Source organism: Spodoptera frugiperda, chromosome 22 (assembly GCF_023101765.2).
Source record: "Spodoptera frugiperda isolate SF20-4 chromosome 22, AGI-APGP_CSIRO_Sfru_2.0, whole genome shotgun sequence".
Taxonomy (NCBI): Eukaryota; Metazoa; Arthropoda; class Insecta; order Lepidoptera; family Noctuidae; genus Spodoptera; species Spodoptera frugiperda.
This window is the reverse complement of record NC_064233.1, coordinates 726774-752372: the sequence shown is the minus strand read 5'-3', so window position 1 is coordinate 752372 and position 25599 is coordinate 726774. Positions and strand designations below refer to the sequence as shown.

The 25599-nt window shown below is 38.0% G+C and overlaps 1 protein-coding gene across 3 annotated transcripts in view; it reads right to left on the bottom strand.

The window, feature by feature from the left end:
- LOC118279577 (extracellular matrix-binding protein ebh-like) overlaps positions 1-24726 on the bottom strand; it is a 39230-nt gene extending 14504 nt beyond the window's left edge. Inside the window, exons 1-14 of one of the 3 annotated variants that reach the window (XM_050702661.1) lie at positions 24555-24726; positions 23725-23806; positions 22941-23098; positions 22449-22561; positions 21554-21635; positions 20895-21008; positions 19885-20025; positions 18981-19182; positions 18021-18252; positions 17035-17127; positions 16287-16308; positions 14915-14976; positions 3202-14266; positions 1582-2979 (exon numbers count right to left, since the gene is read on the bottom strand). In XM_050702661.1, the coding sequence (XP_050558618.1) occupies positions 1582-2979; positions 3202-14266; positions 14915-14976; positions 16287-16308; positions 17035-17127; positions 18021-18252; positions 18981-19182; positions 19885-20025; positions 20895-21008; positions 21554-21635; positions 22449-22561; positions 22941-23067 (13651 nt within the window). In that variant the 5' untranslated portion in view covers positions 23068-23098; positions 23725-23806; positions 24555-24726. Of the gene's footprint in view, positions 1-1581; positions 14267-14914; positions 14977-16286; positions 16309-17034; positions 17128-18020; positions 18253-18980; positions 19183-19884; positions 20026-20894; positions 21009-21553; positions 21636-22448; positions 22562-22940; positions 23099-23724; positions 23807-24554 lie in introns of all 3 variants that reach the window. The other 2 variants (XM_050702660.1, XM_050702662.1) reach the window with 2 other exon arrangements.
- Between the last annotated feature and the right edge of the window lie 873 nt (positions 24727-25599).

Here is a 25599-nt window from a genome sequence, read left to right as displayed (position 1 = left end):
GCTGGTAGGCACATCTACCGATCGGTAGGTTATTGGAATGCGATCTTAAAATATTTGGTCATTTTCCATAATGGAAACACTTGACCAAATTCAATATTTGTTACCAAACCTTTCAAGCTATACCAGCCCAGTTTGGTCAAGTCCGTAGCGTTTTTAATTTCCTGAATCATGTTGTACAATTCTTTTGTCCCATCCATTATAGAAAGCATGTCATGTAAATTATATCTACAACTATTGATTTCACTTCAAGGCTTAAAATATTCTTTTGTTCCATCCAAGTTTCGGTGGCCAACATAACTCTTCTGTATTATCATACAGTATCACGTATCTTTGCTAAATTAATTCCGATTGTCCAACGAATTCAGGGTCCGTTTGTACACTTATTGATTTTGTTAATACATCTGATTTTAGTATTTTTGAATGCTCTTGTTAACGCGTCTGCTACCAAAGATAACCAATACTTGAAATTGAGGAACTGTCTATAATCTTCTTGCAGTCTGTTGACACAATATCTTTAAGGTTTCTATATCTAAATAGGTATACAATAAAGATTTTTCGAAGTTATCCTCCAAATTGTTAAACAATTTTAATTTTAATTTATCATTTTGTGACTTCGAAATAGGAGCTTGATCAATGGCATCATTAATGTATTTGGGCTGTTCGGAAACGTCTGAACGAACATAAAACCTTATGTATAAATACTTTTTGTTTGCTGGCTGGCGACGGAAAAAGTGACGGCATCAAAGGGAAGATCGCGACTCGCCACTTTCGCCCGAGCAGCTGTACAAGCATCACATGCGCGCGTCGCGCGCATAAAAATTATTCTTTTGTTTTATATTTTTCTCATATATTTTTATAATCCGTTGTATAAATATACCAGTACCTATTATACAGCCCAAGTATTTCTTTTCTTAACATGGGCTATATACGTAAGACACGTTTTCTTTAAATTTTTCTTGTCCACTTGCTTGTAGGCTATTAACCAGTGCTGTGGCTTGTTCTTTTGATAGACCTGTTTCATCCATTATCTTTTTAATCAGCATATCTTTTGCGTCGTCTGCGTCACCTTCTCGAGTATTACTCTTGTAAATTCATCTTCCACTTTTTTAGTGTGCTGTATATTCTGGATCGATATTGAAGTCATTAGTGAGCTAATGTCTTTATCTAGTCTGACAATTAGATCAGCAACTGTGTCTCTCTGTAGACCTATTTCATCCATTATCTTTTTGATCAGCATCTCTTTTGCGGCGTCTACGTCACCTCTCTCGATAATTACTCTTGTTAATCCATCTTCTACTTCTATTAATGCTTTTTCGTATTCAGGATCAAGATTAAAACTCTCTGTTACGCTTTTAATGTCTCTGACATCTTTATTAGCCTTTTCATGTAATTTATCTACAAGTGCAGCAGCTTGCTGTCTCAGTAGACCTGTTTCATCCATTATATATTTAATATACGTCTCCTTCGCGGCGTCTACGTCACCTCCCTCGAAGAAAACTTTTGTTAATTCATCTTCAATACCTTTAAAGTCTTTTTCATGTTAAGGATCTAGAATTATGTTAGTTAGTGTATAAAACTTACCTTTGGTGTCTGCCTTGATCTTTGCATGTAGCCCATTAACTAGTGCAGCAGCTTCCTCTCTTGATAGTCCTGTTTCATCCATAATCTTTTTAATGAGTTTCTCTTTCGCAGCTTCCACGTCACCCCCTTCGAGGATTGCTTTTGCCAATTCATCTTCTATACTACTTTTATACTTTGGATCTAAGTCAGAGGCTTGAACAAGGGCTTTAAGTCTTTTTTTATTATCTTCATTAGCTTTTGCATGTAGTCTGTCTACTAGTTCAGCAGCTTGCTCTCTTGATAGACCTGTTTCATCCATTATCTTTTTAATAAGTCTCTCTTTTGCGGCGTCTACGTCTCCTCCTTCGCGTATAACTTTTGCCAATTCATCTTCAATTGCTTTCAATTCTTTTCCATATTCAGGATCTAGGTTATATGTGTCTGTAAGGGAGTTAATGTATTTGTTTTCTTTGTCAGCATTTGCATGTAGTTTGTCTACTAGTGCGGCGGCTTGGTCTCTTGATAGTCCTGTTTCATCCATTATCTTTTTAATCAGTCTCTCTTTTGCGGCTGCTATATCACCTCCCTCAAGGATTACCTTTGCTAATTCATCTTCCATACTTTTTAGTTCTTTTTCGTATTTAGGATCCAGGTTAAAAGTCTTAGTTAGGTCGCTTAAATTATCTTTGGTGTCTGTGTCGACCTTTGCATGTAGTTTATTAACAATTTCAGCGGCTTGCTCTCTCGTAAGACCTGTTTCGTCCATTAATTTTTTGATGAGCCGCTCCTTCGCAGCCTCTACGTCTCCTCCCTCGAGGATAACTCTCGTTAACTCATCTTCAACACTTTTTAATTCTTTTTCATATTTAGGATCTAGATTAAACATTTTAGTTAGAGTCTCAGACTTACCTTGGTTTTCTGTGTTGACTTTTGCATGTAGTTTATCTACTAGCGCTGCGGCTTGTTCTCGCGATAGACCAGTTTCGTCCATTATTTTTTTAATCATTCTTTCCTTTGCAGCCTCTACGTCACCTCCTTCTAGAATAACTTTTGCTAATTCGTCTTCAACACTTTTTAGTTCTTTTTCGTATTTAGGATCTAGGTTAAAGGCTTGAATAAGGTCAATAGGTCCTTTTTTGTTGTCTTCATTAGCTTTTGCATATAGCCTATTAACTAATTCAGCGGCTTGCTCTCTCGGTAGACCTGTTTCATCCATAATCTTTTTAATCATTCTCTCCTTCGCAGCGTCTACGTCACCTCCCTCGCGGATAACTTTTGCTAATTCATCTTCTACATCTTTTAATTGTTTAGGATCCAAGTTAAAGGCTTGAACAAGGCCCTTAAGCCTCTCTTTATTATCTTCATTAGCTTTAGCATGTAGTTTATCTACTAGTGCTGCGGCTTGGTCTCTTGGTAGACCTGTTTCATCCATTATCTTTTTAATAAGTCTCTCCTTCGCAGCCTCTACGTCACCTCCCTCGAGCATTATTTTTTTCAATTCTTCTTCAACGTCTTTTAATGTTTTTGCATGTTCAGGATCAAGATTAAAGCCCTTCGCTAGGCTTTCTATATCATTGGCATCCTTATTAGCGTTTGCATGCAGTTTATCTACAAGTGCAGCGGCTTGGTCTCTCGATAGACCTGTTTCATCCATTATCTTTTTAATAAGTCTCTCTTTTGCAGCCTCTACGTCGCCTCCCTCAAGGATTACTTTTGCTAATTCGTCTTCAATGCCTTTTAATTCTTTTTCATATTTGGGATCCAGGTTAAATGCCTTAGTTAAGGCCTCACTCTTGCCACCTTTGCCACCTTTATTAGCTTTCTCTAGTAGCTTATTGACTAGTTCAGCGGCTTGGTCTCTCGGTAGACCTGTTTCATCCATTATTTTTTTAATAAGCCTCTCCTTTGCAGCCTCTACGTCACCTCCTTCTAGTAAAACTTTTGCTAATTCATCTTCCGCTTTTTTTAACTCAGCTGCATATTCTGGATCGAGATTGTAGGCATCAGTGAGGGCTTTAAAGTTTTTATTTTCTTTATTAGCTTTTGCTTGTAGTTTATTAACTAGTACAGTCGCTTGTTCTCTTGATAGTCCTGTTTCATCCATTATCTTTTTAATGAGACGTTCTTTCGCAGCCTCTACGTCACCTCCCTCGAGCATTACTCTTGTTAATTCATCTTCGATCCCTTTTAATTCTTTTTCATATTTAGGATCTAGGTTAAAGGCGTCAATAATATTCTGAACGTCATCTTTGTCACCTTTGCTTGCGTTTGCTTCTAGCTGGTTAACTAGTTTTGCAGCTTGCTCTCTTGATAAACCTGTATCCTCCATTATCTTTTTAATGAGCCTTTCTTTAGCAGCCTCAACATCGCCTCCCTCGCGGATTACTCTTGCCAATTCATCTTCCGCTGCTCTTAAATCTGATTCATATTTAGGATCAAGATCAAATGTTACCATAAGGCCTGTAATGCTTCTGTCGTCGTCTTCATTTCCGAGAAAATCTTCTTGGTCCCACAGCTCGGAGTTCAACATTTCACTAATTTCTCTTTGAATTTTACGTTTGATATCATCCCCGATAGCTGATTGTTCGACGGACTTTTTTATCGATTCTTTGATTTCCCCAGCACTCGTTCCCCTGCCGGTCTGCAACTTTCTCAGTTCAATTAAATATTTTTCTATATTTTCGTCGACTACTTTAAATAATTCATCTCTCAAAATATTTTTCTTATTTTTTGAAGTTATTAACGTATTTAAAACTTCATAAATGCCATATTTAAGTTCCTCTGGTGAAATGGGAGAAGTATCTGTCGGTTCGTGAAAAGTTGAATGGATCAATTCTTTTAAAATTTTCTTCAATTGCGTTTTTACTTTTGAGGATATTAGTGCTTTATCTGTAACCTCATCGAATCCATGAATATTATCTTCCCTAGTTTTTTCTAGCAGTTTTAATTCTTTTTTTCTAATACTAGGATCAACTAGACACTCTATATTCTCATTAATAATGCGCGTTAACTCATTTCTGTCTGCTTCTTCTATTAGCAATTGTTCTGCGATTTCATTTAGATTATTGATAACGTGATTCTTATGTGATTCCGAGAAAGGTGTCTTCATACTATCTGACACTTTTTCTAATTTCTCTAGTAGTTCTGTTCTTTTCTTTCTAGATATGGAAGCTTCTTTGATTTTATGTTCGAATTCATGCACTATATTTTCTCTTGCATGTTTCCTGGTTTCAGGATCCCTTGTTGAAGATCTGCGACTTGTATTGTGCGATTTATCCGGTTCGTCTGTAGATGTTGTAGTTGTATTAAATTTTCCGTCTTGTGTTTGATGATCGTCACCATCATCATTCTGTACTGCCGAATCTCGACTGCACTTGCCTCGAGACCGCTTATGTTCAATCATTTGTACGATACTCTCTCTCGGGTTAAACATATCATTTGTTTTTGTCGATGTACTCGATCTAGGGTTAGTTTTATAATAATCATAATTTTCTCCAAATGTTCTGTAGTTATCATCCGCTGGCGTTGAATCTCTACTGACCCTTTTAAATCTAGCGTTAAATGCATCGATTTCGTTTATTGCAATAGTTTCTGCATCATATTTTTTATATCGTGCTTTATTTTCATCGAAGCCCTTTGTTGTCTGGCTCGTCCGTCTTTCCTCAGGATTTTCCATTGATCTATCTCTCAGTTCTTGACTTTTATCACATATAATCTTAATATTTAAATCAACCTTGTGTGTAAGTTCATATTTGTCAGCTGCATGTATAGGCAATTGTTGTATGATATCTCTTATATTTCTTATTACATAATCTCTCATGCCTTCAGTTAGAGGTCCCTGTAGATTGTCAGAAGCTATCGTTTCTAGCCTCTCCATCAATTTCATTTTCTTCGATATAGCCATGGGTGTCTCCTCGATCTTTCGCTCTACTTCTGCCACTATCCTATCTCTGGCTTTTGTTATAATACCTTGGTCATATAAGGACGGACTTCTAGGATTCCTAAGACTTTGTTTAACAGTATATGATGTAGAGTTTATTTTACCACTTTCTTTACCCATATTCCAATCTACATTTAAAATGTCAGCAAATTCTTTGAACAGTCTGTTCTTTTCTTCTTCTGGTATTTGTAGAATGTGTAAGATATCATAAATGGCATTTCTCTGTTGCCCAGTTAATGGTTGTTTAAAACCTTGAGAGGATATATCGTTCAGTTTTTTCTTTACTTCTTTGGTTTTCGCCAGAGGTACTTGTTTATCATCTATAATTCGTTCCAGTTTATGGAAGAATATTTCTAGAGGATGTTTTTCTACGCCTTTCTCTTCCCTCCAAGACCCTTGACAGCTGAAAGTCTCTGTACGATTGTCAAAGGACTTTTTCATATAATTTTTTAGAATGTCTTTCTCAGCTTCACTGCTGGGTAAGTTGTTCAGTATGTTACTGATTCCACTGTGCAAGTCCTCTTTATTACGCTTTGAAGAAGATTTGTTCAAATACCCTTCAGCTATTTTTTGCAAATTATTTTTCAATACAACTTTTTTCCGTCTTAAGATTGGTGATTCATCGATTTGGTTTTCAATTATTTTAAACAAATCTTCTATTGATTTTGGGTTGTTATCTGTTATTTTAAATTCATTGCTTTCTCTTTGATTACTTATCCAATGTCCAAGATATTTCATGTTTCTTTGTAGCCGATTCAAGTAAGAATCTAATGAATGAAACAGTTCATACTCTAATTTATTTTTCTTGTAATTAGTCAAGGGCATTTCATTTAATACAACATTAATTTCAGCTTTCAAGGCATCTTTTAAATCGTCTGTTAGTGGTATTCTGTAATTCTTAGTAAACATGATTTTTAGTTTTTCTTTCAAATTGTCTTTTTGTCTTGTAGTAATTTGTGAGTCGTCTATTGGCGTTTCGAGTGTATTTAGTATACTTTGTATCTGTGCTTGTTCTATGGTTAATCGCTTCCCAGGTAGTTTTAATGATCTTTCATTTTCTGCATCAGCTGACTCATGTTTCTTAGCCTTATCTAGTGGAATATCTTCTATCAAGTCAGCTGTGTCATCGTCTTTACTATCTTCGGCAACCGATAAAAGATTATCAGTAGCCACATCGTCCAAAGTCTCAGAATCAAGCTCCATGTGCAGTATAGGCATTTTATTAGTTTTCTCATCACGAGACTTCAATGCACTTTTTCTTTTAAATTTCTGTGCTTCCTCTGTTGGCGGTGCGTATTTATCAAAGATATTTCTTCTATAAAACATTGGATTAGTTTCCATCCCTATTGTTTCCCCTCGCAACACTTTATCTTCTGCTTCTAGTAATTTCATTTGTAATGGCATCGAATCTTTACTACGATTTTCAAATCTTCTCTCGGTTTGACGAAGTCCACCTGGTGGCGATACCGCGTACCTTCTGTCTCTTTTAGTTTTTGTTCCAAAAGCATCAGATTCATCAAATGGAGCTAAGTCAGTACTAATATCTATGGTTCTTGTTTTAGTATCATTAATTTGTCTCATCGGCCCTGAACGTGTATTACTATCCCTACTGTCTTCAGTTGTATCTATTTCATCGTCTCGTAAGTCTCCGATATTATCATCGATAGCTTCCATTAATACAACTTTTAGTTTGTCCCTCTTAGCTTTGGCTAGTCCTGCTTCATTGGCAATATCATTGACACCATCTATAAGAGCACCATGAACATTGTCAGGTAACGCTTCTTCAAACGTTTTCTCAACTAACTTTCTAAGTTTCTTCTTTAAATATTTCTTCTTATCTTCAATTATCAGCGTTTTATTCACAATATTATCAAGTGCGGTAGAAATATTTTCTTGAATTTGTTTGTGTGAATTGTCATCGTCTCTGTTAAGGTCTTTTAAAATCTCAATATTTTCTTCAACCATCTGCATTAGATCGTCTTTTTCTGCCTCATCTATAGGCAGTTTATTTATGATGTCCCCTACTTCTTCTCTCACGGTCTCTTGTGCGCTCTCAGACAAAGGCTTCTGCAGTTCATTAGACGCTAACTTTTGTAATCTTCCCATCAATATCGCTTTCTTTGACCCAGACATGAATGTTTCTTTGATTTTCCGTTCAATATTTTTCACTATGCTCTCTCTCGCTTTAGTTATCACACGTTCGTCTAATAGAAACAGTTTGCTAGATTCTTTGTAATCAGGTTTAGCAGTACGTATTTGCAAAGCCGTTGATTTTTCGATTTCGTTCTCCGTACTTAGATCAACACATAAGATGTTACCTAATTCTCTTAAGACATCATTCTTTTCATCCTCAGATAACGTTAGGACGTCTAAAATATTATGAACTCCATTTCTCCATAGTTTATTAAATGGTTTCCTAGACGCTGGGGTGCATAACTCTTTCAGTTTTCTCTTCAGCACTTTCTTTTTGTATTCAGGAAGCGGGTTTTCATCTATAATCTCTTCAAATTTATGAAGGAAATCTTCGAATTTCTCTTCATCCGTAATTTCAAATCTATCTTCTTTATATGTTGAAAGAGATTTTGATCTATCGCTTTCTTTACCCTTAGTCCAAACTACACCAAAAATACTAGCTAATTCTTTTATAAATCTATTTTTCTCCTGGTTTGACAACGGTAGCGCATCTAAGATGTCATATACAGCATTTCTCTGCTTTCTAGTAAATGGTTGTTTAAAGCCTGGAGTAGACAAATCTTTTAGCTTTTTCTTCAGTAACTTGTTTTTTCTAACAGGGACTGGATTTTCGTCTATTATTTCTTCAAGTTTATGGAAAAATATTTCTAGAGGATATTTTTGCAAGTCTTTCACCTCTTTCCATGGTTCTAGACTGGTAGTCACTGGCGGTTCATCAATTAATGTTTCTAAATGCGATTTCAGTTTATGTTTCCTAGCTCTGCTTATGAGTAAGTCGTCCAGTATATTACTGATCCCACGTTTCAAATCGTCTTTAACATCTTCAGACCAAGAATTGTCGAAAAAATCGTTAGCCATTTTGTGCAAATTAATTTTCAATTCGGCTTTTTTCTTCCTAAAGACATGAGATTCACTGATTTCATTCTCAATTACTTTGAAGAAATCATGTATTGTTTTAGGTTCATTGTCTTTTATGTTGTCATCTGGTGGTGTCGCTCCAGTGTTTTTAATAGGAAAAACTTTAGTTTTTTTAAGTGTTATCTGTTCTTGCACTATTTGTTTGTTTTTGCTTGTACCTATTATATCTCGTAATTCCTTTCTATTTTTCTTCCTTGCGTCTTTTGAAAGCAACTCTTCTAAAATCTCATCAACTCCCTCTATTATAATATTTTGAGCAGCTTTAGAGAATGGTGGTTTGAAGCCAGTATCGGATAAGATTTTCAATTTGTTCTTTAGTGTGTTCTTTTTTGATATAGGCATTAGCGCGTCATTTAAAGCCTTTTCAAGATTACGGAAAAAGCTTTGCAGCCGTTTCCCATCTGTATCGTTATCATCATTCGTAAACCTTCGAACATCATCCATTCTTTGATCTATTATGTTTGTTAAATCATCTCTAACTTTATACTTGTCAGAATCAAACATTAGTACTTCGTCAACTACATCACAAATACTGTCTTTCAAATCTACTTCCAAATCTTTAGGAACTGACGTCCTAACAGCTTTATCTATTGTTTTACTTATTTTTTCTTTTAAATTATCTTTTTTCCTCAAGGGAAGACGAGATTTGCTGATAACTTCATCGATACCTTGGAGTATACTCTTTCTTAACTTGTTTCTATTAATTTCTTCTGTCAGCAGTGACGTTCTCTCTTCTCTTTGAACGTAAAAGTTCGGTATTATACCTCTAGAAAATCTTGTCTGTACATTTGGATAATAATATTCAGATAAACCTAAATGTTCTTCAATACTCTCTTCCAAATCACGTCTCAATTTGGTCTTCTTATCTCTTATTAAAGGGTAGTCATCAAGAATGTCACTGGCTCCGTCTTGAAGAGCATCTAGTATGTCTTCCAACGGTGTAGTATTGAACACCCTAACAGCCATATCTACAAGTTGGTTTTTCAGTTCAAGCTTTTTATCTTTAGGTATCGTTGCATAATTCACAGTATTTTTTATCGCATGTAACACATTAACTTTAACAGTTTCTTGGGAGTCAACTGATTTACTTTTCGATAGATCGTCAACTAAGTTAGATAGTTGTTGAAGCATTTTAGCCCTTGTATCCTTCGGTAATTGTAGTTCATCAAGAATATCAATTAAATCATCTTTTAAATCTCTAAGACTCTCTTCTGCCAATGGTTTACTAAAGTATTCTTTTCCAATATTTAAAAGGTTTTTCTTAGCTTCTCTCTTTTTATCTGCGTATATCGGCGCGCCATCTATAGCCTTTTTGAGTTCTGTTAAAATATTTTCTTGAGTTTCGTTTTCTAGATTACGTATATATTTTGTTAGTTCCTGATCCTGTATTTCTCCTTCGGCAGTTTCGTCAACGCTGATAGATATTCTTCTAGGTCTTTTGTCTCCAGCCCCAGGTGAAGTAATTTCAGTGACTATTTTGTCTATATCTGCTTGAAAATCATCACGTACTTTACCCTCGAAAGGCATTCCCAAGTAATCGGAAATTGTTTTATCCAAATTAGATTTCAGTTCTAATTTCTTTTGTTTATCAATAGTTGACTCATCAATCTTTTGTCTCACCTTCTCTAGCATTATTTCCTTCGCCTTTTTTGCCTCTAAATCGCCTTTTATTCTTGATCTTATGTCTCTTAGATTTTTTTCAATGGTGCTTATTAATTTTTTCTCATATTTTTCGTTATCAAATTTAGCATCTTCTATTATAAGTTCTATTTGATCGTGTATATTACTTTTCATTTCATCTGTTATTGGTTGGATTAGATTTTCGTTTAAAATATCTTCAGTTTCTTGTGCTAACAAGTCTTGTGTATATTCTGGTATTGGTGCATTCTCGATTCCTTCTTTGATTATTTGTTGCAAGGCTGATTTTATTTGATCTAGGTCTTTGCCTACAGACATTTTTTTGTCCATACCTTTTGATATCGCGGATGACAATCGCCTCTTGACTTCACCATTTTCTTCCTCATCAATACCCATTTTATCAACCGCATTGATTATATCTCGTCTTATATTAGTTTTTATTGTGTCCGTCATAGGTAGGTATAAACTGTGAACTAACGCTTTCTCTATATCTTTCTTAAGTTTTACTTTGTTTTTAGTATCAGTGGGAAATGTGTTAACGACATCTTCTAAATTTTTTGTTAGTAGTTCTTTTATCCAATCTTTGACTACATATTCGCGCATGTATTCGTCTAAATGCAGTCCAGTGACGATATCAGCTACTTCATCCTTCATATCAAGAACCTTACTTTCTGGTACTTTCTCAGGGATACTTGAATTGTCTATAATACTTCCGATTTCTTTATTTATGTCTTCTTGTATGTCATCTGTCATTTTGCGATCAATATTGTTAACAAGTATATCTTTTAGCTTAATTTTCAAACTTCTTTTTTTATCATTCGTTATTGGTAGTTCCTCAATGGCTTGACTAAAGTGTTGTTTGACCTCTTCTTTTATAACATCCAGGTCTTTGTCCGTGTCAGGGGTTACATCTAGATATATTTTTAAAACTGCGTCTAGTTTTGGTTTAAACTGCGCTAGTTCTTTTTCAGGAACACCCGTTTCTTTTACGATTTCATTTATATCTTTTTTAATTTTCGTTTTCACCTCATCAGTTAATGGTCTGTAAATAGCATCGGAGACTTTCTTGCTAATTTGATATTTGATATCACCTTTCTCATCTTCGCTTATAGGAAGTTTTGCAAACAGTTCACTTATGTCATTTGTAATCTTTCTTTTATAGTCATCCATTCCAATGTGTTCGATTGACGTTCCTCCCATTTTGTTTGTCAGTAAATTAACCAGCTCCTTTTTTAACGCTCTCTGCTTATCCTCTACCAGTGGTGACTCATCAATAATATCAAACATTTTTCCTTTTATTTCATTTCTAACTTCCGACAGTGACTCTCCTCGATTATTATCAAGACTTGCTGTTAATTGCTTTTTTAAATCGTTCTTAGTATCTTGAGGTATAGAAGCGTTGTCTATTATATCTTTTATACTTTGATCTAACGATGTTTTAATTTCATCTGTGAAAACGTTACCACTGTCTTCAGATTCTAGTTTATTCGTTAATTTGTTTCTTAGTTTTGCTTTTTTATCTTCTGGTAGAACATCTTCAACGATATCAGAAACATCATCTAAAATTGTGTTCTTTTCTTCATTTGTGAGAGTAGTATCTAATTTCTCATTCAACATGCGTTTGAGTTTAGTGTGAAAATATTCTTTGGAGTCCAAACTCATTGGTGCTTTCTCGATAGCATTGGTTAGATGGTTAAATATTTTGTGTTTCACTTTACCTATATCATGTCTCAGACCAAATATGGCGTCGCCAAAGTCTTGTGATATAGTTTCACTGACGCTACTTCTCAAATAGTTCTTTTTATCTTCGGGTATCGATAAGTCACTAACAACACTAATGATATCACCCTTCACTGCTTGTTTTGCATCGTCTGAGATCTCGCGAAACTCATTCTCAGACAGTATATCTTGTACATTTCTTTTTAAGTCCCGTTTTTTATTACAATCCATTGGACATCTATCTATGAGTTCACATACGTCATTCTCTACTCGATTCTGTATATGGCAGACACAGTTATTCTTACACGTGAACATATCAAATACTTTCGCTGAAATTGATGACAATAAGCATTTTAGATATCTCGCAATATTATCATCGTCTCTAACCGGCGATGCTTCAACAATGCCACAAATTTCTTCAGTAATTGTGTCTTCTATGTCATCGGGTAAAGGTTTATTAATATCTCTGTCTAGCGTAGTTTTCACTTCGTCAATCAATTCTTTCTTTCTACGTCCGTTCATTGGAACATCATCTAGAGCACCCCTGATGAATTTAGCTGCAGATTCCTTCAAATCAGATGCCAAATGCCTGTCGAGTCCAATGAAGGATTTGAAGTAATTCCTGCTCACTGCTGATGTTAATTTATTCAATAAATCTGGTTGACTGTCAGAAGCTATACCTTCTTCGGACATAGCTCTCTCGACATCATCCGATAATGCATCTTTGAGATATTCATGCACTTGGCGTGTGTCTAAACTTGATGCATTCATTACATGACTATCAATAATCTTTTGGACCCTGTTTTTAATTGATTGCTTCTTTTCCTCTGCTATTTTTGATGAATCAATAATTTGATAAATTTCCTCGATTAATGCTTCTTTTGTTTCATGATTATAGATTTTATTCGAAGGCCACATGTCTATTTTCTTTATAAGATCCGGTATATGTTTACGTATCGTCTCAGCTTCTATGGGCAGATCTGCCTCGTCTATACGACCAAATATCTCACTCTCCATATTCTCACTACCTTCTTCTTTCGCTTCTTTGATTCCATTCACAAGATCCCGACTAACTTTGTCAAATTTTGCCTTATCTACTTGGTCTATACCGGGTAATTTGTTTAACCAATCCACTACGATTTCATGGAGCTCATCAATATTATTGATTGCCAACTGGCTTGTACGTACAGTGTCGTCTACTTGATTCATTAACTCATCTACCAATTCATCGATCAATTCCTGTGTAACACCCAAGTCATCCATAAACTTACGGAGTTCATTTTTCATTTTGTCTCTAACAACTTCATCATCTATACCTTGAGCTTGTAACTTGTTTAATCTTTTAGCCAACGTTGTAAGAATATTCGGATTATCTCTTAATTGTTCTAAGGCTTCTCTTATAATCCCTAATTCTTTTAATAATCCTTCTAAACCGTCTTCCAGATCGAAAGTAAAATCTGTTCTATCTTCAGATAAATCTATGTTCTTTGGTATGGTTACTAAGTAAGCAGCTAGTTTAGTGGCCCATTTATTTAACATACCATCTCTATTATCTTGTATTTTCAAAGGTAACGGCTTAATCATTTCTGTAATCTCTTTTATTAGCATTTCTTTGTATTGAGCATCATTGTCAGGTCTATCAGCAGCTAAATGCTTGAGATGGTTAACGATATTATCGATGTCTGCTTCCTTGTCCGCATCATCTATACCATCTTCAAACTCTAAATTCTCCCGCGCCCATTTCCTGACAAAATCTTTAATCTTGTCTGGTTTCCTTGGTACACTTGTAATTCTTCCAATGAGAGTTTCTGCTAGTTTATCTTTGAATTGCATTTCATCCTTTTTATCCTTCCCAGGGCTCCAAATAGGGAAATCTGCAATGAACGTTTTGACTTCCTTCGTGACATTATCATCAGAATTCTCATCATCTCGAAGTTGTTTCAAAGTTTTCCTGAGCTGTCTAACCATGGAATCTCTTTTCCTTTTCACGTCAGCGCTTTCAATACTTTGAACAGGAACATGTTTCAGCCAATCAGAGATTTCTTCATCGATGCGATGGTTGTAGTACATCTCATCGTCGTTAGCACAGGAGCAAATCATAGGTACTTTGTAAGTCTCTTCTGGACAAGCACATTTGGCACCAGAAGTATTCAGTTTTGGGCAGCAGAAGTGTTTGGGTTTTTTGGGTTGGAGGTTGGTGAGGGAGGTGTTGGTGGCTGCGTCGGGGTAGCAGCTGCACTGGATGGACCGGCTGCACGAGCAGTACGTGCCGTTACACTGAAACCCAACCGACTGACCCTGGAAGCGTTTGGAAATGGAAAAATGTGGGATTTTTCATTTGAATCTGGTTTTTTTTGTTTTATATTGGTTTAATGTTATTTTAATTGAATTTGAAAAACTATTTAATCGTTACGTTTGGGTGTGATTTTTACCTGAATCTTATCTATATTTTTATTACAAATATTAATAACTAGGAGAGTAAAGATATTGGTTAAAAAAAGGTCTTTTGAACTAGTTGAATTTGAAATCTATTTAGGAATTGAACCCGACGATATTATTATTTCGATCAACATCATCATTTCATTTCGAATTAGGTACGCCTACGGCTGAACAAAGACCTCTTGTATCGATCTTGGCTGTATTCAATTACAATTTAATATTAGATATTTTAAAAGGTACATCTACCAATTTTATCGATGGCTGGTCATAGTTCTTAAGATAAACCTATCTGCACATCATATGCACGATTTAAACATTTGACGATTGCAAGACGAATGCTTGCATCATGTATAGAAACGAAACAGTATCCACGGAGCAGCAACGTTACGTCAATGTTCATACAAAACCGCCTATCGTCATTTGTAGGTTGTATGCGTTCGTCAAATGACGCGTCTTGGACATATTAATTATATTTAAAGTTATTAAGAATAATAATGAAAAACTTACAATCTTTGGCTCGGAACAGCTACTTTTAGTCGGTAAGAAACGAGACGATATGGATCTGGGGCCTGTATAATGTTCAAATTGATAAAAAAAAAACATTAGACAAACAAGCAAAGCCTAGAGAAAATCTAAATATATACCTACACAATATGATCTCACATCAACAGCCTATAAGTGGCCACTGCTGACCAAAGGCCTCTTCTCACACGGAGACGGTTTGAGCATTAATCAGCACGCTTGCTCAATGCGGGTTGGCGATTTCAAACTTATAATTAGAAATCATAAGCCCAAGTTTCCTCACGATGTATTCATTTGAAAAAATAAAAAGTTCCCATATTTTATTTCATTTCAGAAATTGCCAAAGTCCAAAAAAATCAATTCCTTTTTTTCCGCAAAACATCCGTTCCAAAGTTGGCAGAGAAAATATAGGAAAGTTAACGTCATCATAAGGGACTCGCTGTTATAGCACTGTCCTGTTCGAGGCTTGAAATAAAGGGCACAAAAATAAAAGAAATATTGGGCCCCCCAACAAATTGTTATGCGAAGCCCCGCCAAAAGAATCACGCAAGTACCACTGGTTCATAATCCCAAATAGCAGAATTGACTACCAAACGTTTTCTTCTTAAACAAATCATAGAATGAAACAATGCCTAGCCCTCTTTGAATGCATGACGATTTTGAGAGCAAGAAACTTCTAAAAACGAACGCCCTAAGACCAAAAAAGAACCTATTTGAATATAAATAGCACAAGAATATTAAAAACAAAAGAATAATGCATGTACGGTGTGATGTAGTGTAGTGAAACAATGCTTATTAAAAGCCTGGTCAATCAATTTTAAACTTTATTCCATTGGCATAATTAGACTGCTTTTCCACCAAAGATGTGCTATGCTACGTTGCTGTGGATGCGTTTGGCTTCCACCAATCATATTCATTGGTACACATAGCTTAGCACTGGTGGAAACGGACTCAGCTTAGCTATGTTTTTTATATGGAAAGATGCGTGTTATAGATGGCTTCCCTACTATCGATACATCGCATACTCGAGCTGCACATCTTCCTCGCACAGCTATATAGCTTAGTATCAGTAGAAACGGTCACATAGTTTCACAGCTTAGCTATTACATCTTCTAATCTTCTAATCATAGCACATCTCTAGAGGAAAAGCACTCTTACGTATAACATTATAAGATATTAATAAAACAATGAGCGGTAATTTTAGTGAGAAACATAATTATACCTATACTATATAAAATTAATTGGCTTAGCTTGTAATAGAATTGTTTGTATATAGCATTATACATATATACCTATGATATTATTCTAAAAGTAATATAATAAGTTTAATACATATTTTAACAAACAAATTAATTACCTGCACTCTCTTGGTCGTTCATCTGAAAGAAAAATAAAATAAAATATATTCCACACATAACGTCACGCCTTTTATCCCCGAAGGGGTAGGCAGAGGTGTACATTACGGCACGTAATGCCGCTATACAATGTACACCCACTTTTCACCATTTGTATTATAAGTCCTATGTAATAAGAAGTTGAGCCCATTGCCATACACTATAATTCCAGACTCCGTGCTACTACTGAGTACTATAGTCATCTTAAGTAAGAATAAATAAGTCAAATTCTCCATTAAAGATAACATTGGAGTCCTTTTGAAAAGTAAATAGCAAATTGTACCAATGCAAAATTTGTATATATTTTTGATAGGAGTTTTGATCGTTACTCCTACAATTGAGTGTGAGAGAGCCATGCTTTGCCGAAGCATGGCTCTGGCTGCTGGGCTGGCGGCTCGACCGGATTGATATCACGACCTCACAGAAAATCCGACGTGAAACTACGCTTGCGTTGTTTCGTTCTGTGAGTGGGGTTACCGGAGGCCCAGTTAATCTTAATGTTCTCCAGACCCGATTCCCCAAACAACGCTTAAACTCCTAACCCCTAAAAGGCCGGCAACGCTTCGTTTACCGGTTTATACTATTGTTAATCTAACTGGGCCCACGCATCTCGCGGCGCCCATCTGTATCTTGGCACCCTAAGTCTTGCCTAGTTTGCCCTAGGAATAATATGGTTCTTCAAGGAACAGGTGATGTGGTAAGTTCACTTACCACCGTGGGTTCGTCTGCCCCATCATTCTGAACCGGACAGACTTTCTTATGCTGGTAGTATCGGTTCATAAGCCGCGGACACACTTGGAACACCTGGAAAAAAATACTATGATTTAACCAACTTCAAAAAAGGACAGATTAAACTGTATTTTTAACGATTGCAAACATAATCTTCGCATACAGACTACGCTCAGTCAACAAGATTCTTGATCACACACATGCAAATTATTCGTGCAGATTCTAACCCCTTTAAGACGCTGCAAGGCAACTGGTTGCCAACCATGCTAGCTGTTTCTAAGGTATGATATTTCTACCTAGACATATGAAACTGACAGAGACCTACATATGTCTCTCCCAACGCTTTAGAAGTCCACGTGGATGAAGCTACAGTAGGATTACAGTAAAGATATACCTGGACAGAGTTTATCTAATCATATTAACAGCCTATAAGTGCCCAATGCTGACCAAAGACCTCTTCTCACACGAAGAAGCTTTGAGCATTAATCACCACGCTTACCACTGCGTAGTGGCTCAATGGATTTCAAAATGATAATTAGAAATTGTTAGCCCAGGTTTCCTCACGATTATTTCCTTCACCGTAAGCCATGAGAAGCGGACGTCTTAAACCTACCACGGAGTATATAATACTTTCCCCTTCAAACCCGCAAAAGACTGGCAACGCACTTGTAACGCCTCTTATGTTTTGGGTGTCTATAGGCAGCGGTGATTGCTTACCATCAGGTGATCCGTCAGCTCATTTACCGGCTTATACCATAAAAAACATTAGAGGCACATTATCAAGCTACCAGGGGCCTTAGTCTGCTATTGATTGATTGATTGCTATTGATTGACCAGTGCAAGAGGGACGCAGCTATATAGGTTGTATAGCTCCGCCCCTCTTGCACTACTCAATGATCGACCATTCTGACACCATTGTAATAGCAGACTAAGGCCCCAGAACAGCAAGCTTCATACAATTGACTCACATAAGGCCGTTCCCTGTAAATCTGCCGGATAGTACTCCTGATGTATTTGGAGACGTCACTCAGGCTCATGTCCCGCACAGAATGGGCTGGTCGTTCGAACCGGAGCGGGCGAGGCTGCGACGGACTCCTGGATCCTGACGGGCTTGGGGAACCTTCCGATCTGTTGCGAGTGGTGCCCGCCCTCAAATAGTCGTAGCTGGTACTGAATTTCGGTTCTCTGTATAGAGATTCTCTGGAAAATATCAGATAAATTATTCATGATTTTCGGTTCATTCACGTAACTATTTGAAGAGGAACTCGTGAATCTTTTGCGTAGACTGGGGATTCGAACCCAACATCTACGCAGCCGCTGGTGAACGAGTCCAACTTGCCAACCCTTCCCGCTGTAGAATAATAGATAAGTGCGCTTGCTTTCAGGCAGAGGCAGCCACGTAACTCGAGTCGCCATTAGCGGTGCGACTGTCGCTCATGTTATCATCTTACTAATATTATAAATGCGAATGTTTATGAGTTTATGTGTTATTCAATCACGTCAAAATGACTGAAAAGATCGGGATGACATTTGAAATAAAAATAGATTATGGTTTGGACTGTGTTTGCGTAACTGCTCAGCAGTTATCAATGGCAGCTTCGAGCTGTTGACTCTAACTACAAGAGCGGTCCGTGTATGTAAATCACTGGGTTACTGCTTGATAGTGGTTCTTATAAGTATGTAGACTAGCGGATCCGACAGACGTTGTCCTGTCTACACGTCTTTAATTTGAAAATTTGTCGGATCCAATGTAAAACATTCCAAAATCAACAACAACTAATTAATTAAAAAAACATTGTCCAGCGGACAAAATTGTGAATCTAAACCATTCTCAGATCCCCTTAAATAGAGTCGTTTAAGAGAATTTCAGTGACATACACACTTACAGAAAAATTATATATATAAAGATACCAAAAGCATGACTTTACCTGAGATGTCGACTCTCACTCACAGGCGAGTACAGTCTGAAGCTTTTAGCCCTGCCCTTGTACCCAATGGGCCCGCTCGGTGCTTCTCTCGGTCTTCGCGTATACGTCTGCTGATGCTTCGACACCTTGAAGCCGTCGCGAAGATCTGATCCGTCTTCTTGCAGGGATCTCATGCTTCTTGATGGTCTTACTCCTCTAGATGCTGTTAAAATGCTTTAAGATGTAAGACGTCTCGGTGTGAAGGTGGGCTTAGGTGGCTAATGATTTTTAAAAACCGAAAAAGCCTAAATAATACCTAACTAGTAGACTGCCTCAATGGCTGAGGGGTTGCAAGTGCGACAAGGGGTATCGGGTTCAATTCCTGGGTCGGCCAAAGTATTGCTGGGGTTTTTGGTTTATCAAAACAAATTCTCAGTATTAGCACGGAGTCTGGAAATGCGCCCGGTGTATGGCATGGTATCTCCTCTTTGTACTGGCTTCATGGTTGACTCCTTCGGTACCCGCGGTAAGAGTAGAAATGATAAATGTATTCTATTCTGAAGTCACTACACAGCTTTTTTTTAAGAGGGGAAAATCATCGAATGACATCTCTCGCCTTGGGCGAAGCGAGTGGGAGTGTCAGACTCTTACTGACTAAAAACCACCCCGTTCCTACTCCTGCTTTACGAGCCGGAACCCCGGTAATCCCGCTAGGTAGTCCGCAGCTCCGGTCACTATAGAGCTGCTAATACATTGTCTACTTGATAAAATAGAGTAGAAACATCTTCAGTAGGCTCATCACCTATTACATGGGACTTACAACATAAATTGGGAAAAGTGGGTGTACACTGTAATGGTATTACGTGCCAAAATGTACACATCTGCCCTTCGGGGATTAAAGGCGTGACATCTTCAGTATACATACAATTCTTGCTCTGCGTATATCTCAGGAGCCTCTCAATGAGGTCCGTGGAGACAGTCCTGCCGGTCACCTCGCAGGGGTACTTCCGCAGGGAGTGGACAAACGCCTCCGTGTAGCGACTGGACCTGCTGCGGTGGAGTAGAGCTGGGGATTGGGGGGTAAATGGGGGGTTTAGTTAAGTAAATAATTTAGCCGGAGTCTGTGTTTCCTGATGGGTATAACCTGGGTGTCTTCAAAGCCCGAGTGAATAGGTTGCTTATGGGCAGACGTGCTTCATCGTAGGCCGCATCATCACTTACCATCAGGTGAGATAGCGGCCAAACGTCGACCCATTAAATATAAAAAAAGTATGAAATTTTGGTTTTTACTAAATATAAATGACACCTAATGGTAAAGGTGTCGATATCTCCTTATTATCATTATCTAGAGGATGAGATACTAAATTCATAATCTTTTTTACATTTAATGGGTCGACGTTTGGCCGCTATCTCGCCTGATGGTAAGTGATGATGCGGCCTACGATGGAGCCTTATCTGATGGTGGAGAAGTGTTTAGTGCTATAGCCTTTGGGTATTATATGTATCTTATGATTAAGTTGTCGAGCAAAGCTATTAGACGGATTACAAATATTTTGATGAGCTTGAGGGTGCTTTTCCGCCAGTAATGTATTATATGCTACGTTGCTGTGGATGCGTTTGGCTTCCACCAATTATATTCATTGGTACACATAGCTTAGCACTGGTGGAAACATCAACAAACATCTGTGGTGGTCTGGTTCTTTGAGGCACGTCGCGTTCCGCGCGCGTACGCACGGGTGTGGTTCTGTTCGGGCGAAGTGCGTACCTTTGCTCGCCATCTACAGACCCGCACGGTGGTTGGAAATCGCTATGTCTGAGGCGTGAGGAGGTTCGTTCCTCATGCCCTATAACCTAAATAACCTTTCAGAACTAAAGCTACTTTACCTAAATTCCTACTAAACTAGTACAAGCAGGAAACCATTCAGGTCGACTCACCCCCACTGCTCCTGTCTGCCCTAACCTGGCATCCGCTGTGTACCCGGAACCTGGAGCTGGACCTCTGACTGGCGTACCCGCTGCCGTGACCACCCACCTCGAAGTTTCCTTGATCTGTTGAGGTCAGTAAAAAAATTAACTATTTGTATTTTCTGACTGGGTGGTGCGGTAGCTGGGCAACTGACTGCCGTGTAAAGTGTAGCTGGTTCGATTTCCACACGGAGCCATGTATGTTTGTAAACGCATGACACGACACAGGAGAAAATCTTAGTGTGGCAATGTTTAAAAAATGGCAAAAAGAAGATTTTTTTAATGGGACAGCCCCACCACAACCTCCCATACCGCTGCAACTCCTGTGCACCAGGATCTACAGTAGATACAACCATGAAAACACCGGAACACTGAAGTCCGGCGCATCCCAGAGACATGAATAACTGTCTTGGATCCCGCAACGAAATAAATCAGAAGATATTATTAGAGGAGAAGAAAAGAAAAGAAGCTTTGTAGTCTACTATGCTTATAGCAAGACTGATGACAGACTGATGCAGTTGGTCTGATGGTAAGCACCTTACCTTTAATACACTTGCTACCAAAAGGTACCTACGGACCATGCAACCCTTTGCATTTGATATTAATTTATGGTAAAAAAGTTGACTTACTGCGACACGGCTCCCTCCTCTGCGGAGGGAACTCCGACACTCCCTCTGGTGGAGACGTTGGACTCACCATGCAGTGTGCCGTCTGTGAATGACAATTTAATGATTATTTAATCACTTATTCTACAAACGGCTATATTTACAAAACTTTCTGCGTCGCACAGCAACTGTGTTTAAAAGCTGTCGTCGGCGGTACTTCCGACCAGATACGATACCTTCAAACCTTGTATAAGTCCAAAACTGATATGTATTTATTACTGTACTTAATGTTATGTATACAGAAGCTGTTGGTAAACCTTTATTAATAAATAAATAAATAACCAAAATAAAACCTTCAAGAAAAGAGCCTATTCCCTCTTAAAAGGGCGGCAACGCACCTGTGACTCTTCTGGTGTTGCAAGTGGCCATGGACGGCGCTGATCGCTTACCATCGGTAGGTACTACTACCATGAGTTTGAAGCAATAGTATTTGTCGATAGTCGCTAGCGACGACGTACATTTTTTGTATGGCAAATTTTAGTTCCACAGGTGACCGGTAGAGGCGTTGTAAAATTTTACATACAAAAAATTACGTCGTCGCTAGCGACTATCGACAAATACTATTGCTTCAAACTTATGGTAGAGGTACAGGCAACACGTCTGCTTGATTGCCGCCTATTCCATAAAAAACATAACTGCCACAATCAAATATAACACAATAGGTAGATAACTGGAACTCCTTGCCGGAGTCTGTGTTTCCTGATGAGTATAACCTGGGTGTCTTCAAGGCCCGAGTGAATAGGTTGCTTATGGTCAGACGTGCTCCATCGTAGGCCGCATCATCACTTACCATCAGGCGAGATAGCGGCCAAACGTCGACCCATCAAATGTAAAAAAAATAACTATCCAAATAGGTTACCTTGTAACTGCTAGCGTATCTCCCATCACAGATCTGCACTCCAGTGTCAGATTTCCTCATCACATCGGTGCCGGCCTCCACTGAAGACCTAGGGAAATTGTTGTCATTGAATTCTGAAAAAAAAAGAATAAGAGATATTTATTATTCTTTTCACGACTCAAGAATCGAACTCCAGCTCTGCGATCAATTGTGGGAGAGTCATGCTTCGGCACGAATGGGCCAGCTCGACCGGAGAAATACCACATCGAGCGATAACCGACGTGACACAACGCTTACATTGTGTTTCGTTGTGTGAGTGAGGCCTAATTACTCCCCTTCCCAATCTTTCCAATCACCGATTCCCAAACCACCCTTAAATTCCTAACCCCCAAAAGGCCGGCAACGCACTTGTAACGCCTCTGGTGTTTCAAGTGTCCATGGGCGGCGGCGATTGCTTACCATCAGGTGATCCGTCTGCTCGTTTACCGGCTATAGAACAGTGCTAAAACTCACGTATCCTAGGTCTAGTTGACCTCCGTCTGTCTGTGTTCTGTCTGGACCTGTTCATCACCGTCAGGGTCACTCCAGCGGGATCCAGCCCCTGGAGTATCGCCATCATACCCTCACCGTCCCCCTCCATTGCAGCTTTACTGAACTTGTAGGGGTATATGCTGGAATTAGGAGTTGATTAAGTACAATAGCGTACTCTGTTCTCCTATTTGGAGAATTTTCAAAAAACCAATAACCCCTTTTAATACTTGGCCAGAGTCCAGAATCGAGCACAAGATTCCTAATTGGGCAGTCGTGATGAAACTAGGTAGGTACTGTTAGTTCCATTGCTGTCTTTTGGCAGTAGTAATGCTTTTTGTTTATTTTATTTTTTTAAAACATTGCCCCGCACTAGGATTTTCTCCTGTGTCGTGGGTGCGTTTACAAACATACAATTTCACATGCACATGACACCCAGACACGAAACAACAATTCATGGATCACACAAAGAGTTGCTCCGTGCGGGAATCGAACCCGCTACACGTAGCGCGGCAGCCAGTTGCATAGTCACCGCGCCAACCGTGCTTTGGTTGTGTTAATCGGGAAAATCCTCAAAACGTTGCATTATAATTAATTATTATTCTTTTTTGTATGCTCTTTTCCTTTCACGGGTCTAATGGATCCCAGATGTTTGGAAGGCGTACGAGGAGCCGAAGCCAACTCGCAACTCGTTGAACAATTTTAATTTATGCTATGGAATATTTAACCGGTTAACTATGGAATACTATTCTTAATACAAAATACTCACGGTCATTTTAAGCACTCGGAGCAGTGAATAGTATAGGTCTGGCCTATAGCAGCCTTGCCAGTTCTCACTGAGGGTTATTTGCCTGGAAACAAATCAGCAACCTTTAGTTTAGACAGGGAAGACACACTTAAATACTTCATCGTCTTAAAATTGGTTACAAGATGTCTGTTTACAGACTGTTACTGACTTAAAACCACTCCGTTCCTAATCCTTTTAGTTGGAGTCCCGGTAAACCCGCTATGTAGTCCGCAGCTGCGGATTAGGCATCAGCCCTACTGGGTCCCATCAAGAGTTAGTAAGTTTAAGTCACACTTGGTCATATCTGTCGGAAAACCGATGACCATTAGAGTAGTGTTTTGGGAGGGAGACTGCTTCTAGGCAAATATAGTGTAGGGTCTCCTCCAGGTAGTGAAGATATCCGCAAGGTGGTTGACAGTTGTTGGATGTAGATGTAGTAGTTGAATATGCAGTCTAGTGGCACGCTTTTTATGGTGTAAGCCAGTAAACGAATAGACGGATCACCTGATGGAAAGCAATCGCTATCGCCAATGGACACCCGAAACACGATACAAGTTCATTGCCGTCCTTTTGGGGCTTAGGAATTTAAGGGTTGGGGATTGGGAAGGGGGGTAATTCGTTCTTTCATTTCGGTTTTCTGTGAGGCTGTCGTATCTCTCCGGTCGAGCTGGCCCATTCATGAGAGATCTAAATATCACACGAGCTATTGTAGAGGACTTAAGACTAGCACCAGCACCACTGCTGCTATCACAGGTTGTTGATGGGGTAAGCAGAAAGATACTTAGATAACGAAAGACTACAAGTATACTTACATTATAAAACAAGTAAAGAAAACAATAATTTGTATATAACTGAGCCGTTTAAAACTGATAAACACACAATTTCCCAAAACAATTTGATCTGAATGAGGTATGTTTAAGTATATATGTATAAAAAAATATAAAAATATATAACAATTTAGAATTTGTGTAGCGATGCCGTCATCCTGACGTTGACGAGTTTTATGTTAATTTCTTTTTAAAACTCTTTGTTTGTCTTCTTTTTTAATTCTTCTGTCAGTTGAGAAGGAAGTGTTAACAAGAATTATAATTTAAAAGGAGTTTTTGCGAGTGAGTGTGTTTTTCCACCAGAGATGTGCTATGTTGCTATGCTACGAAGATGTAATAGCTAAGCTGTGAAACTATGTGACCGTTTCCACTGATACTAAGCTATGTAGCTGTGCGAGGAAGATGCGCAGCTCGAGTATGCGATGTATCGATAGTAGCCATCCATAGCACGCATCTTTCCATATTAAAAACATAGCTTAGTTGAACCCGTTTCCACCAGTGCTAAGCTATGTGTACCAATGAATATGATTGATGGAAACCAAATGCATCCACAGCAACGTAGCATTTTAAGTCAAAGCATAGTCAAAGTCAACATTATTTATTTCAAATAGACCAAGAAAACACTTTTGAACGTCAAAGAAAATATTACAATATTTAAAAAAAATGTCTGTGTATCGGTCAATCCTCTAGTGAAGCTATTGAGTTTAAGCTATTCAATATATGACTTCAAACTAGTCGAGTTCCTCGTCAAACAGTTACGTGAGTAAGCCGTTAACATAATAATTAATTTAGTATGTCTTACGAAAGTTATAATAAACTCATAATCATACATAAATCTAGAAACACGGAAGACCTACGTAGTACAAGCTAGTAAAAATAAATACATAATTATGTCTATAGATAGTCTGCTTATTATTCAAATTAATGCATTTCGGTTCGGTTCACAAAAACGTGTTTAATTATTAAAAAAACAGCTAATTATAATTTGTAATAATGTAATGTCAAGGTTGGATCAATTAAAATGTTAACA